We start from the raw sequence: 12,287 nt of genomic DNA, 5'->3' as shown, positions 1-12,287 counted from the left end.
AAAAAACTTGTCAGTGAAGCTTTTGGGAAAACCTTTTTTATGTTTGTCTTTGTAATGTTTTTTGTTGCCTCTTTGTTTAAGCTTTTGCAGCATGTTAACTAGCATCACCTCGCACAATACATACTTTGTAAATACAATATATGTGGTCCAGATATAAGTATGTATAAGAAACAACATAATGATGGTAATAAACACCCTCTGTTGCACAATTGTATAGCGTGTGTGTTGCCTGGTGACGTCTTCCCTCTGGTGCTTTCATGTCACCTCATGCTGTAACCATGTTGATGCTAATAGAAACGACACTACACACATTCTGGGGTTGATCCAATGAGGAAAAAAATCGGAACATCACAGCCGACCGACCTAGATTGGGAGTCAGAATGAAGCATATGGACGACTTTGCTGATGATTCACATGTCTATCTATTATTCTATTATTCATAATAGGATTAAAGAAAGATCTCCGTTGATACACTTAGGGTTTTTTGAAGCCCTTCACTATACATGAGCAACTCACATAATCTTAGCACAGGATTGCGAAAAGGTAACGGTTGTGGTTGCAGCACAAAACAGACGCTCTAACTTGCTAATGACTTCAATTATTGTTTTTTTGAAGCAGGGAGGATTAGTTTGGCACTAGGCAGAAGAATCAAAGTCACAGTATGGGGGTTCCGTCTCTATGGCCCGGTGTGCGAGTGAGTGAGGAATTTCCAGCTGGGAAAGTAAAGCGAGAGAGGAAGGCAGGCTCACTCGTATTTGGCTTCATAACTAGTCGATACTGAGAAATGTTCTTACTCAGCGCACAAGTTGACCTTAGACATGAAATGATGGTGGGATTTGTGACAGGTGAGCACCAGCCGATTTTCTTCTCACTACTGTGCGTATGTTCGAAAATCACAATTCCTTCTGATTGACAAGGTCATGCTCACGATCTGCAGTCTGCTCTCTTTCAAAACGAGAGAGGTGAGGAGGTTTGCAGTTGCGAGGGACTGCTTCAAAATGTTTAAATTTCACAAAATCGAGGGCGTCAGGTTAGTACGATAACCTTTTCCAAAACATTTCTACTGAAGTGTCAATGACAAACAATGCCAATGCTGTGTCACCTGAGCTCCACTCCGTGGCTCAGATGCAGGAAAAAGTGGTTTGACATTGAAGTGGGTGCAAAGATAGGATATCGCAACAGACAAAAAAAAGACGGAAACGGCAGAAAGCACATGGACCACCTCATGTCACTGGATGGACATTTGGCTGATCTAAAAACAAACTCAGCCATCTCTAACATATGTGAATGGAACAAGGTTTGTGATATTCATCTGTCACTCACAGCTAATTGTTTGTTCCACTGTCTAATTCATAAAGAGCTCCTTTACTTTATTTAGACATTTCAGCAGTCAAAGAAAATCACATTTTGTCTGTAGTCAATTTGATACATTTATTATTTTTCATGTTTAATTAATTCCTTTAATGTACATATTGTCACTTGCGGTCGACTGAAAATGACATCACATGAGATCAGGGCCCAGGTAACGACTAATTACGGCTTAGTTTGCCAACATAAGCCGTGCCTGATTGGTTGTGAAGAACATAAGCCGTGTGTGATTGGTTGTGACGTGAGTAGACGAAATGTTAATTTTTTTTTAATGCTGGGGGGAAAAAACAAATGTAAGTACAATATCCTTTTCATATAATGAGTGAAAATGGATTTTTTTTGTCCATCCAAAGTAGCACAACATTCTATGAGAATATCTCTTCATGTATTTCTGATCCCTCTGCAAATGTTTCTTCTTGTAATGGGTAGAGATTTGGCGACTACTTTTTAAATGCTTTTTAAATGCTGCTATCCTAGTGCAATGTATTTGCCTCACAGAAACATTCCTTAAGGGTTATTGCGACAAAACCATTTGCTTGCTCTTATTTACCAGTGTGATAATTGTCTTTATATGTCCAGTCTTTCAATTCCTAATTAGTGTATTACCGTATGCTTTTCATCAACAGAAAGAAGCTACTTATTCCCCTACTACTCATCAAAACTGATTTGCTTAAAGATGCAGATTTGCCTCCTTAAGAAATTTTCATTTAATTAGCCTCCCTGGGATGGTAGTGTTTAAATGTGTTAGAGATTTAGTGTACCATATATGACCGATCTGAACAGAGAAAAAATATCAAAGGGAAAAATCCTTAAAAAGGTTTCTTGACATCCATCTTTTGCATCCTGATTTGGAACGTAGTGTAAAGGCTGTACTGTTAATCTAAATTGTATCTCAAAGGTGAAACAAATGCTATTGTTTACATTATTTTTGTAATGTACTCTTCTTAAGATAAAACACAGTGATTTCAGTTTTTTTTTCTCTGCTCTGACAGCTGAGCGCCTTAAAACACCATATGATACACACGTAAGGGTTTTCAAAGCACAAAACATTGGTTCTCTGTTTTTAAATACACATGAAGACAGAGAAAAAAAAACTGGCACTTTTGATCACATTGTGTGCAGTGTGCTCCGATATTCACGACACAAAATGCCACACCCGCACAAAAAAAGATTCGGTTCCACTACCGATCTCGAAAGAAATCGTTACGTTAGGTGCAGAAATCGGGCATGCTCATGTGGCCAAACATAAAAGAAGACTAGTAAATTTGGAGAGCACTAATATTCGGACTTTTGGTGAAGTTACTTGGGCCACTCTTGAATTGTTACTGGTGCACACTCACATGCACGCACACAAACTGTTTCTAATATTTCGACCCTCTTGTGAAGCGAAAGATGGTAATTTAATGAACGTTTTTAAATGTTGTTGCCAAGGTCCCATTGTTTAGTAGTGAGATGACATGTGTTGTGGGTTCTGTAAACTCTGCCAAGCATCCTGTGTGATAGATAGTAGTCCATCCCTGCCTCACTTTCCTTCTTCTGTTGTTGTTCCCAGTTTGTCATCAAGTTAAAGCTTGGGAAAAAATCTATTTTTTTCACAGTTTACTTTTGGGGAATCCTGCCTGTCATGCACACCCGATTTTATTTTCTCTTCCTTCAATACAAAGCATTCTCAACTTTTTCATGAAACTACATTTAGACATCAAGAATAGCCCCCAGGTATGCAGGTATTAAAGCTTTGTTTGGTTGGTTGGTTGGTTGGTTGGTTAACTACACAGGTTAACTTTAAGGCGACTTTGTGTCTTTAAGTGACCGAAAGGTAGACATAAACTGACAAACAACAAAGACTGGCAGACATTGTGGCAGAGACGAAACCCATCTTTACTAATAATATCATCAATGATTTTCAAAAATAACAACATTATTTGAAAATATGTTCACGCTGTAGCTTCATGGAATCTGCTGTTGCGATGCACATATTCACTAATGCTAATGACAAACGGCTAGAATTTAGTCATAGCATGGTGGCCCAAATCGACAGCATGAGATTCACAGGCCATAAGAAGTATTTTCTATGTTCAACTTCAGAATTAGTCAGCTTTTGAGAAAGTCTACAAACAAAACTAGCTTAGTGCTATAAATGTCAGTACCACTGTTCAAACGTCAGAGGTGAGTTGCCAGACCATTTATTTATAAAGATTCTTGTCTTGCCTGTCCCCAGAAATTCCTCTCTTGCATCTACTGGTCGTTGCCTTTTTTCTTCTTTCCTGAAAACCCAAAGGGTACAGGAAGGGAAGAGAATCACTTAGACATGGCAAAAGATTATATCGACAGTTGATAACTCAAAAAATTCACAAGTCAAGGTAATGATGTATAAAAATCTGAGGGCTGCTGCCCAAATTCACAATTATTACGGATTCTTGAGTTGTGATAAAACTTGTTTTCTTTTTTTTGGGAGCACTGTGAGTGTGAGACAATTGAGAAATAATCCATCATCCGACGAGCCGAATACGCCCCAAATTTAGTTTACATATGACAGTATATGTATTATTGCCGTCATGTATTGTGTGTATGGGAAATTTTTCTACAACCTTTTACCTTTGCTTTTTGTCTTGGTTTTGCCAAGGCAGGGTTTGGTGACAGAAATGGTCTGCTGGCACTCTGCGTTGTACAGTGCCTTCTTCAAGGTCCCACTTCGTGTCTGGATGCCAGCATCTGGGTCACAATCACCCCAACTTCCAAACCTATACTTGCAGTCAGCTGGACATTTCAAACACAACGGATTTAATGAACAAAATTGGGGACATTTCCTTTGTTTTTTTTAAATTTCTTAAAGAGTGTTACCTCCAAAGTTCTTTTTCCAGTTGCAGGGTACTTTGCATTTCATTTTCTTGGTTTGCAGATTACATATTCCCTCCCTAAACCCGGGACCGCAGTCTCCGTTGCTAGGGACACAGTTTCCATAGCGCCAGTCGGTGCAGTCCGACCCAGACTGGGAAGGTTTGATTTTCTCTGGGTTTAGGAAAAATAGTTTAACACCATATATGTTCTTGCAATTCAATGAATAAGACAGAAAAATACAGTGAACTATAAAGGGGAGTTTGAAATAAAAAAATAATCAACTTTGTTTTTTGTTAAAGGTGTCAGAATGACTTGACAATCATGCATTAGTAAAATATTTTGCGGGCAAAATATAATAATAATAACTCAGCCCAAATCAGAAAAGTCTGTGCCTCTAATTTTATGTTTAGCAAACCACCACGCCTGAGGAAAAACGGCAATTCAAAGACAAAAAGTGACTAAGGCGTCACTCATTTGCCGTGCACTTGTGAGCGCACTCATAGCGAGCCATTATTCCACCTTTGGAAAATAAAAATAAAAACGAGTCTTTGTCTATTGCCACCCAAACTTACGTGCAACGTCATGAACCGTAAAAGGGTCAGTCCAAAGGCGATCTGCTCAATTTTGCTATCTCTGAAATAACATTGTGCACTTTGACTCCACTGTTACGTCACAGTAGTTGTGTATGAACTGCTGCCTCCACGAGTGAAAATTATTTTATCGTTTTTCATTCTGCAATATGGACTCTGGTCATGCCTTGTTCAATCTCCTTGCCCCAAGACTTGTTGTCATGGTAACAGAGTCCTTACACTCGGCTTGGCGGTATACGGTCACCAGCTCATGTCGCCCTCACAAATGGGCTAGTTTCAGTAAGACAAGAAATAGTGTGTAGATAATATTTGATAGAGATTTTTGTTGGAGCTAGATCCTTTTAGACATGATCAAAAGTAAGAGCGCTGGAGGAAAACTCATACCTTTGTTGTTTTTCCCTCCAGCTACAGCTTTGATTGTGAGGACAGCAACAAAGAGCAGCAGCAGCGTAGCCTTCATCCTGTTCAAATATACAGCAGTCAAAAATTCCACATTAGCATGTTAACCAGTTCATCATTTGCCTTCTTCTAAAATGCTCATTTTTTCACGATGAAATTTCAGGACTTTTTTTGAAAGTGACAATCCTCACAGAAGAATCTTGATACAGTCAAGTGCAAGTCATGTGTATGTACGTCTTTACAGGAACAGTGGGGAAGGTGTTCACAGGGGAGTTTGAACCAGTCCCAAGAAGTGACTTTGTTAACACCGCATTTTCACAAAAACACTTGATGTGTGAGGCCCCATCGGGAGATCTCAAAACAGTGAAATAGCACAAGAAAGATCACACATACCAACTAAAGTTGTTGTTTGATCCAAAAATAAGTGATGTAAAACATGAAAAGCAGAGATGGGGTGCTGCTCGTATCCCTGTTATTCTTGGAGGGGTTAAATATTCAACAAAAAGAGGTTGGAAAGAGGTCCAGGCACCCAGTTGGATACTACATAAAAGAATATATTTTCCCTTTTTTCTGAGACTTTAAGGATTCATCATCCATTTATTTATGTTAGCCAAGCTATTCATGTATTTTGAAAAGTGAAGTAGTTCATAGTTTGAAAAATACAATTATTATGCTGATAGCTGTAGCCTGGTTCAAAATGGACCCAGAACAAAGGAAAATAATCAGTAGGTTCTATTCCTTTTTTTGGTCAGGTCTATCAATGGAAGGAGGTCAAGGCATTTCAGGAGCCTCCCATGAGGACACAAGCTTGTCTTTCTCCACGTGCAGCAAACAAATGAAAATCCATCCATTTTCTATCTGTGTCAGGAGCCCATCCCCAGTGATGTTGAGCAACAAGCACCGATCGCCAGAAATCATATAGACAAACGGGAATTCACCCACAAGCATCAGTGACATTATTGTTTTGGGAATGCGTCTGGAAGCCGAAATACCTGGAGATATGCTAGGGGTTGAAGATCAACGGATCTGCGTTAAGTCAGTGGTGACTAATGATCAAGGGCTCCTTTAGGGTTAAAGGTCAAAGTGGGCATGTGGTCACAAGCTGAAGAACAAACCACACTGGTGTCATCATTAGTTTCCCAACCACAAACAGCTTTTATTTACATCATTCTAACATTAGCTGCAAATGGAGCATCTGTTGTGGGAATTGGAACGACTCGGGTTTGCAGCACTGTCAGCAGGGAGTCCAAATGTACTTTATTTGAAGCTTCAAATTGACTTCTTATATGCCAGGACCAGTGTTGTGGGTAAACACAGTTACAAGAATGGAAAATGTTTGCTCTAGTATGATCCAATATTTCCCTGCTACTGAGTCTCGGCACATTTGTGTGTCATGAGTTGCAGGGAATTGCAGTTGTATATAAGTAATATTGTATGTTCAGAACAGAATCAGCTGTATTGGCCAAGTTTGTGCATGCCATACCGCTCCTGCCGACTAAACGCACACCCAGTTTCTCAGAACAGCTGTCCTTGCAACTTGAGGTGACATGCGACTGTTCTGATTATGGTGCATCAAAGAAATTCTACATAAATGATGGTGTCCCTCAAGGTTCAATTTCAGCTGCCCCCCTTTCTTTGGATAGATACATTTCCATGAACTGTACAAAAGTGAAACATGTTTTGGTTTTCATCTTGTTTTGTGTCTCGACTATTATAAATATTGACTCATTTTTTTTGCAAGGAAATTGTTCATAACAGCTCACTTTTGTCAGGCAAAAAGAAATAAGACCCAAACTATGATAATCTCTTCACAAGTTGGCCCTGAAAGTCTTACCGGGTTAACAACACAGCGTCTACTCTCATTACAAACCCGTTACTATTTTATTCATTTTCATAAGTGTTGGAGCTACCTGAAAACAATACAAAGCCCACTCTGAAAGGCTACTTTCTCTTAACCGAATATAATGGATAAACATTTAGAAACACAGAAGCCCCAGAGAGTTGTTACAGTGCCTCTTGTGCTCTTTTCTTTGATTTAGTTTGATTATTATGGGATGCTGGGAGGCATATCTGGTTTGACTCTAATCCACTATTATGTACCTCAAGCTTTTTTTTTGGTATGCACTGTATGTGACTATCTCTCAGGGGGTCTGTACTTACTTTACTATGGCATTCATTTCAGTAATAAATTGTTCTTGTTTACAAGGTACGTACAGTATAAAGGTTTCAAACTCAGGGCCCAGGGACCAGATCTAGTAACCTGGCAAACCAAACTAACGCTCATTCTACAGGCAAAAATTTTGTATTGCAAAATGAGGCTGATGACATAATTTGTTTGACAAGCCTTAGCACTGTCAATGAACAATTACAGGCAAGGGCCAGAAAGCATTATTATTATTTTGTTTTATGCCAAAACTAATTGACACATGCAGTATTTTTAAAAAGTGCCGGTATTATGGTATACAACAAGTTGAGATATACAAATTTAAACAAAGGGGAGCGATGTGGGGGTTGTAAAATGTGTGTATGCGAGGAGGGTGGGGGCAGAGGATAACAGTTTAGACAAACACATGCCCATTTTGGGAGCCATAGTACTTCTATTTGAATTTCATTTATTGAACTTAATTGATTATTCACACCCCCGCAGGCCTCGTCCCTGCAATGTGCCGATGATGTTCAAGACCAAAATGATCGACAACAAAAAACTAAACAAAATTCGGCTCTGCCAGCCTTGCTCCGTGATATTTCAAAAGAAATTCAAACCAAGAACAATGAAAAAATAAAGTAAAACTTTCCACACAAACTTTTGCAATCCGCAAGAAATCACAATTTTTACATTACATGTCGTGTCTCACACTTTCACACGCCCTTAAAAAAAGACAATAGACAGATCTTAAGAAGACAAGGAAGTACTTACTTGTGGGGCAGCTCAGACTGGAGTGGAGGTCGTGGGCATCAACTTTCTGGTCAAGTTCTTTCTCTCTGCGAGCATCAGATCACCCCCAATGCACCCCACCTCAAACGATTGGCCTCCCCTACCCCTGAGGCAACCCCCTTGCCTTTGTCTAGCAAACCAGTTCATTCTGGTTGCATTAGCTCCATTCAGACCCCCTGTCACCCCACCCTGCACACAAGCACACTCAACCTGTGTTACTCTGCAGAAGCAACAAGAGGCCATAAAGTGTAACCGCTTTGTGCATAAGTAGGAGTGAGTGCAGATGAGTGTGTGTGCACGTCTTCCCGGCGGCAAAGCTCTAATGAGAACAACTCTCCTGAAACGACCGCTTTATCTTCACGGTGATGAAGAAATGCATTTAAGACCATTGCACAGCCTACAGTTAGTAGCAAATGTGTACTGTATGAAAACTGATTTACTTCCCTTTGGCATAATGGGGACGTGGTCAAATTTCCCCAATTTTCCGTTTCTTAAATGAATAGCTTGAAAATATTGTGGACGCTTCATTGGCGTACAATCAGGTCAATAGCATCTCTGTTGTTACCATGGTAACCCTGGATCACGCACTTTCGTGTTTTATTGTATTAGTGATGACATGGGTGGGGGTGCGTCACAGATGTGCGAGTAAGTCACGCAGCAGTATGGTGCACGGGCACGTTTCAATTTTAGCTTTGAGCAGACTGGTACTTTTTACGGTGTACTGGGACTTCACCTTAGCCCATTGTCATTTAGACGTGTGAAGGAATTAGCTTCTCACAACGTAACTTGTCATCAATACTAACTTCAACATAAAGGTTAACCAAATAATGCATTGACGCAAATGAAAGAATTAGCAAGCTTTTATTTTAAAGTAGGCCCTCGTAGCACGGGATAGATAGCTTGAATTACCTTGCATTACGCTAGTTTTTAATGCCATCACAGATTTGGTACCAACATCATCAGTTAATTCCGCCGTCCACAAGTAACAGTGGTCAGGAAGTATTACAATTTTTTTTTTAAGTAGAGAAAAGTGCACCATTCAAGACTATTTATTGTGAGCAGCAGTGCTGTGTGATTAGACAGTAGCATCAAATGTATGGAGCAGGGTATTTATTATTAAGCTCCCCCCTCCCTCATCCTGCATTCCATATGCCCCCCTTTAGTCTGAGGGAGATGTCGTAAACTGTTGTTTTTTTCATCTTTTGTGGAGCAACCTTTTTTACCCAATACTATCAAAAACATAATCCTTTAATCCAAATGAAATAATCCTTGGAGTGTCCTCTATGAATGATACTTGCTTCATGAGGTGGTCTATGGTGGCCACGTCATAGCAAACTGGTGGGATGTCCACTTTTCAAATAAAGATAGGCAGTTACATAATCTCTGAAGGCTTCTTTGCGTTTGGGTGATCTGCCGTGAAAGGCAAAATACCTCAGCAGGTAATGACATGAGACTCCATCCCTTCTTCTTACCCATGTCTGGGGTCACTACAGTAAATCATGGTCTTCCATCTCTTTTTGCCCGATGCATATTCCCTCACATCCACAATTCTTTGCGGCTCTGCTCTGTCTCTCTTCTGCACGACCAAACAATCTTCATCTGACCTATCTATTGACCTTCAAAATTCCTGCCCATCCTCATCACTCACAAGGCGGATCTCAGCAGCTTCAACTTGACCACATCCACCTCTGTTTACTTTTGCTCATTGCTACTACCATCCTTTAAACTATTCCTTTCACTTTAGCTTTTCTGCTAATTTTGTGTCACCGATCCGCTGTCCTCCCTTTGAGATCACTGCTGTCTGACCTCATCTGTCTATATGTCCATCAGTAGAGGAAACAGGAAGGGGTTCCGATACAATCCTAGATGCAGTCTCACCGCCGCCATGGCAACCTATGAACGTCTGATGAACCCTTAAGTCACAACGTCACGCACAATTTGGACATTTCTACTTAGGGGTATGTATCCTGTTTTCTCCAGCATAATGACGGCGTCTTTGCCTTGCACTTCATATTATAATTGCCATTCAAACTGCTTCGAAATGCCAGCTCAATAGCAGGTATTCTTTGCGGACCTTTATCTGACAAACTTGTCTTGAAGTAACAATGCAAGGTATTGCAAGTGGCAAATGAGTTTCGAGTGAATCAACTGTCAAAACACTTTTAAGACAAGAAATGAAAAGTACTCAGCACAAAATGAAAGGATATTAACTCCTGCTTGTTGAGAAATCTAAATTTAGTCGATACTTTTGCGGTGGTTGCTCAAAATCATAAACTCCATCGTTGTTATTATTGATGCATGAACCTTTGTTGTGACATCATTCAAATGATTCTGACAATGTAATCATGTCGTACAGAAAGACAAATAAGTATTTAATTGATTCAGCCTCTGAATATAACCTATTTCGGAACAGTCGTACCAGGGTTTTTCAAAAGTATGAAAACAGCGGAGCAGGAACCGAAACCACTGGAAAACGTTTTATTACCTCAAGACATGCACAAACGACGTTAGATGTGGCAAAACACAACAACAAAGTATTTCACAACCAGTGTATCAACTTACTTGTAGGATATAGTAATTGGCAAGTATAAATAATAGTAAAAGATCTTGCAAGTCAAAGATGCTAACATCAAATGCTTAAGTTTCCAACAAATAAATGTGTTTCTTATTTTTAGTTTTTGGTATGTGAATATTTGGCTAGCCGCTGTGCAAGCAACTTATAAAATAATTTACTATGCACACATTTACTATGTAAAAAGGCAAGAGAATAGCAACACACTTGCTAAAGGCTTCTAGTTTTGTTTATGCTTCGTCAGTCATGTGGAGGGAAACTTGGGTCCGAAACGGAAAAACACATATTGACATGAATGACCCCTTCATGGGAATGTCAATTTTGGTAATCAGAATGTAAAAGTATAAGTACATCGTCTTCGATATTTCAAATGTTTCTGTAACCCTCAACTCGTCACACGCTGTTTATGATCCACTGAGACTACAGGAAATGTCCTGAGTTGTTTCTTGATCAATAGGTTTATTACTTGTCCTCATCATGCTAACGTTTGGCACATCTCACTTGGCTGCTCCTTGCACTCTGGTTCTGAAGACGCCTATACGGCTGTTTCTTGGTCTTCCCTCTGGATCATTTGGTAGTGCTGCCGGTTCTCCAGGTAAGCTGCCAGCTCGGCATCTTGAGCTTTCTCAGCCCGGTTCTTTGGGGTGTCACCCTTAGGAGAGCGAGAGATGTTTCTAGTTGTTAATATAGTAAATGTGTTTATTTCCATCCAACTCTTCAATACTGCTTAACTTTAATACACATATAGTATGTTCCTGAAGAAAAAGTCTCTTTAGGTTGGAGTTCTTTTAATGTTTTCTTTCTTTCAAGGCTAAATAAAAATCGGATGCGCTGCAACTGGTGTTCAGAACATGGCTGCTCCATTTTTTTAACCAAACCGGGAAACTCAAATAGATCATACCAGTCTTAAAATCTCTACATTCCTGAGTGGAACAAATAGATTTGGTCAACAAAGCTCTGAACAGTCCTGGACCTGAAGATATTCAAAGCCTTTCAATTTCCAATGAATTTTGAGGATTCCTCAGGTTCTCAAGTGCGTAACGTACTTCCTGAACAACTGGCAACAAATTGTCACTACATTTCAATTTGGCTCGAAAACCTTATAGATCACTACTTCTTTTTCATCCATTTTTTGGGGGGCAGTAGGGGGACACTACCTTTGTTTGGTTTGTGATTTGAAATGGATTGTCTGTGTTTTGTCATCTTTATGTCTTATTTGATCACTTATTCTTTTTGGTTAATTCAATTTTTAATAACTATTTTTTGCACTATGGGGATCAGTCTTCTGTATGAATGGCGCTAGACAAATTGCCTTGCTTTTACTCTCCAGCTGTGACTGCACGTCACTAAATGAACTACAAAGAAACAAAGCCCCATTTTTGTGCGGGTAAGGGAGCGATGTCATAAAATGGAATACTAATCTGATAATAATCATCATGTGTTTGGTTTTCACCAACCTGCATGTCAGTTTTCATCAGTGAGGCTCCCGCTTCTACTAGGTAATGACAGATGGTCCTGTGACACAGTGATGCGGCCCGATGAAGAACTGTTTCGCCGCTGTTGAAGACCAGAAGCAGCGTGAGAC

The 12,287-nt window shown here is 39.8% G+C and overlaps 2 protein-coding genes across 8 annotated transcripts in view; both read right to left on the bottom strand.

The window, feature by feature from the left end:
- Positions 1–3,220: 3,220 nt before the first annotated feature.
- Positions 3,221–8,246, bottom strand: LOC133149878 (midkine-A-like). Its single transcript, XM_061272077.1, has 5 exons — positions 8,113–8,246; positions 5,181–5,257; positions 4,210–4,377; positions 3,964–4,125; positions 3,221–3,632 (listed from the first exon to the last, which is right to left on the bottom strand). The coding sequence occupies exons 2-5, from the start codon at positions 5,254–5,256 to the stop codon at positions 3,604–3,606; spliced, it is 435 nt and encodes a 144-aa protein (XP_061128061.1). The 5' UTR covers position 5,257; positions 8,113–8,246; the 3' UTR covers positions 3,221–3,603.
- A 2,348-nt stretch (positions 8,247–10,594) lies between these two features.
- LOC133167010 (diacylglycerol kinase zeta-like) overlaps positions 10,595–12,287 on the bottom strand; it is a 48,623-nt gene continuing 46,930 nt past the window's right edge. For all 7 annotated transcript variants that reach the window (XM_061297532.1, XM_061297514.1, XM_061297540.1 and 4 more), the window contains 2 exons: positions 12,160–12,259; positions 10,595–11,354 (listed from right to left, as the gene is read on the bottom strand). In XM_061297532.1, coding sequence (XP_061153516.1) covers positions 11,238–11,354; positions 12,160–12,259 — 217 coding nt within the window. In that variant the 3' untranslated portion in view covers positions 10,595–11,237. The remainder of the gene's footprint in view (positions 11,355–12,159; positions 12,260–12,287) is intronic.

The sequence above is a fragment of the Syngnathus typhle genome, linkage group LG2, assembly GCF_033458585.1.
Source record: "Syngnathus typhle isolate RoL2023-S1 ecotype Sweden linkage group LG2, RoL_Styp_1.0, whole genome shotgun sequence".
NCBI classification, from domain to species: Eukaryota; Metazoa; Chordata; class Actinopteri; order Syngnathiformes; family Syngnathidae; genus Syngnathus; species Syngnathus typhle.
This window is presented reverse-complemented; position numbering and strand designations above follow the sequence as displayed.